General features: G+C 40.7%; 1 protein-coding gene across 1 annotated transcript; it reads right to left on the reverse strand.

Moving 5' to 3' along the window:
• Positions 1-3,739, reverse strand: jund (JunD proto-oncogene, AP-1 transcription factor subunit). Its single transcript, XM_051866405.1, has one exon. It carries the CDS (start codon positions 3,344-3,346, stop codon positions 2,489-2,491), a length of 858 nt encoding a protein of 285 aa, XP_051722365.1. The 5' UTR covers positions 3,347-3,739; the 3' UTR covers positions 1-2,488.

The following is a 3,739-nucleotide window of genomic DNA, read 5'->3' on the forward strand; positions in this document are numbered from 1 at the left end:
TAATTTAACAAGTGAATTGAACAAGTTTAATGACATTAATGTACACATCATCACACTAGGAACGTATGAAGGCAGTACAGGACATGTGACAGGTGGAAAGTTTTCATTTACAGCACGACACACGTAAATCCAAAAGAGCATAAAATAAGACATCGTGTGAATAGTTGTATATAAAATAGATACAGTCGTTGATTAATAAGAGCTTGTCATCAGATAAGGCCTTAAACATGAAGCGTATACATGCATGACATCTTTGTTGTGTTTGGTTGCACTCATTTTGAGCTTGTCTCGAGCATGCAAAAATACAGCTGCTTAGATCTTCTCTCATGAGATCAAATTATGTAGCAGAATTGCTGTCGTGAGTCCATTTGCTACAAAATATTGTAAACATATTATACATCAGCACCTGTAGTGTCCACTTCAACAGTCCGACAAGAATGAATGGTCACTGGAAGGGTGAGATTAGTTTGTGACCTTTATGCATCAGTGAATGGGTAGTTGACTTGACATGTGACAGCCGCTCAGAATAATGTTTCAACACACAATTAGCTGACTGACATCATCACATCCACATGGATATGAAATCATTATCATTTTAATACACTTCATCATTAAGCACTGTGGGGTTTGATGCACTCGAAGGTGAATATGATATGCAATGTGATATTGCTTTTATACAACACTTCATATTGAGCAACTGACATTTCAGACACTATATAGCCAGTAATTTGTTTGTTGATGCTCTGCCAAAGAAAATAGTTCCACAAGAAGTCATCTGGATCAGGTGAGAACTGTCAACAAACTAATGATACAGTGCGAGTGAAATGAATTCAGTGCTCTATAAATACTAGTCTCGACTGCTAGCGTAAATCCAATTAGTGTACCAGAACTAACTGTTGTATAGGCCTAAAAATATTTATAGTTAAATATATATACAAAACATTATTGGTCAGTGCAGCGTTCCAGTAGTGCTAAAATACAAGATAAAGAAACAGCTATGACACAAAACTATGGAAGCTTGTTTCTGCCACTGAATAAAAAATAAAAACTTTTTTCTCGCAATTCGGACTTTTTTTTTTCGCCTCAGAAGTGTGAGATATAAACTCGCAATTGCGAAGAAAATTCAGAATTGCGAGAAAAAAGTCAGAACTGCAAGATATAAAATTGCAATTGAGAAAAAGTCATAACCGCAAGAAAAAAATTCAGAATTGCGAGATATAAAATAGCAATTGCGAAGAAAATTCAGAATTGTGAGAAAAGTCTGAATTACGAGATATAAACTCGCAAATGCGAAAAAAGTAAGAATTGCAAGATATAAACTTGCAACTGCAAAAAAAAGAGTCAGAATTGCAAGATATAAACTCGCAATTGCGAAGAAAATTCAGAATTGCAAGAAAAAAGACAGAACTGCAAGATATAAAATTGCAATTGCGAAAAAGTCATAACCGCAAGAAAAAATTCAGAACTGCAAGGAAAAAAATTCAGAATTGCGAGATATAAAATAGCAATTGCGAAGAAAATTCAGAATTGCGAGAAAAAAGTCTGAATTACGATATATAAATTCGCAAATGCGAAAAGTAAGAGTTGCAAGATATAAACTTGCAACTGCAAAAAAAAAAAAAAAAAGTCAGAATTGTGAAATAAAAAGTCGCAATTATCTTTTATTTTTTTTTATTCCATGGCAGAAACAAGCTTCCATACAAAACACCATCAGAAACTTTAGTTTTGTTGCATAGCAACATGCAGCCAAGTCTGGGACTGTAGCTATTTTATCGGAATGAAGGCAATTATTATAGCCTAATAATGATTTAATAATATATCAAAGCACCAAAATTAGTTCCAAAAGAAACCAAAACACGATCGTGTTGCCAAGCAACGCACTGATAAAAATAGAGAACTTTCCAGTGATATTTTAGTTAAACCTTAGGAACGCTGCTTGCCCAATCAAAAATATTGTATATGAAATAAAAAAGATATAGTTCCGGTCCTGGAGGATTGATCAATCACTAAAAATATGACGCGAACAATCGCTATAGTTCTGTCGTGTCAGGGACTATATCTTTTGGCGGAATATATGTCCATCATTATAATAAACGCAACGAAAATAGTTCCAAAAGAAACCAAAATATGATCGAGCGTCTCGTGCTACCAAGCAACACACATAGATATACTTGGAGCGAGCTTTTCAATGACATTTTAGGAAAATCGTCGCTAGCGGGGCAAAACGTGGTGACGATTCTAGTTCGCCGTATCACTGCGCACAATCGCTAGCTTTATAGCATAACAACGCTTTGTGAATTAGCTTAATTAAATAACGTTTTAATTAAAAATGCGTTTCTTTACTACTTTATTACCAAACTATTTATTTTATAAAAGCCACTTCAGGTCATGCTTTATTGTGAATAATATATTCTCAATGTAGCACAACCAAACCAGACCATGTTTTTTGTCAACCACCCAAACACCGACAGATAAAGTTGAATGTCAATTAATAAGCTTGAACTTGATTAGGCAGCAGCTGACAGCCGTTATTGACGTGGTTCATCACTCTCTGTTTTAACTGCGCCACTTGCTCTCTCAGAACGCTCGCCGTGGACGCGAGCTCCGTGTTTTGGCTCTTCAGAGTTTTCACTTTGTCTTCCAACCGGGATATCCGCTCCAGTTTCCTCTTGCGGCATTTGGAGGCGGCGATCCGGTTACGCAGCTTCTTCCTCTCGGCCTTGATGCGCTCCTGCGTGTCCATGTCGATGGGGGAGAGCGGCGGACTGTCGCCGAAGCTCTGCATGTCCGGCACGGTCTGCGGCTCGTCCTTTAGCAGCTGCTGCTGCTGCTGCTGTTGTTGCGCGGCCATCGGGTGCGCGGGCGGCGGCGGTGGGAACGGAATGGTGTCCGTGGAATAGTTCACCGTGGTACTTCCGTACGTGCTCAAGTTCGTATACACGGGCAGGTCCGTGGGCAAAGCGAGGCTAGTGCTGCTGGTGAGTCTGTTGAGCGTCGGCGGAACGCACGGTCCACCGTTCAGCTGGTTCTGCTTGTGAAGGTCCTCCAGGGCTTTAACGAAGCCCTCCGCGAACTCCTGCTCGTCGCTTACCGACTTCGGGTAGACGAACTGGGAGGTCGGTGTGGTGGTCACCATCCCGTTGGACTGGATGATCAGCCTCTCCAGCTCCGGAGAAGCCAGCTTGAGGAGTCCCAAATCGGGTGAATTAAGAATTCCTTCAGCATCCCTCAAATCTGGCTTGAGGTTGGAGCTGTTCTGGTCGTCCAGGTTTAAACTCATGTCTTTCTTCATCATTATTCTTGATATTCCTCGGATATCCTCGTCTGGGTAAAGGCTTGTTCCCATCCTACACCCAGTGAAAGGGTGAGCTGGGCTTGCCGTCCAAACGACCCATTTAGTTGATCTTCTTGCGTATTGCGCAAAAGTATTCTTATTCCTCGAACGTTTATTTGTATTTCCTTGTCTTTCTTTTGGTGTTGTTTTACGATATTGTTCTCTCTCCTTAGCGCGAGAGGTGTTCTCTATGGGCGTCAGTACGCATTTGCAAGTTTTCTATCCCTAAAAATTCCATTATGTCACTTTAGAACGCTCAGATTGGCCAAAGATGACGTTTTCTTCCGGTTTCATTTGCATAAGGGGCTGCGCTCGCTGCTGTCGCCACAGAGACGGCGAGTAAACGGCAAACAGTGCGGTGCATTGTGGGTTGATGTCATAGCGAACGTAGAGAGAGCGCGAGGG

This window comes from Ctenopharyngodon idella, chromosome 2 (genome assembly GCF_019924925.1).
Source record: "Ctenopharyngodon idella isolate HZGC_01 chromosome 2, HZGC01, whole genome shotgun sequence".
NCBI lineage: Eukaryota > Metazoa > Chordata > Actinopteri > Cypriniformes > Xenocyprididae > Ctenopharyngodon > Ctenopharyngodon idella.

Excerpts from the sequence above, each read along its gene's own strand:
- jund (XM_051866405.1), bottom strand. The coding sequence starts at position 3,346 with ATGGGAACAAGCCTTTACCCAGACGAGGATATCCGAGGAATATCAAGA.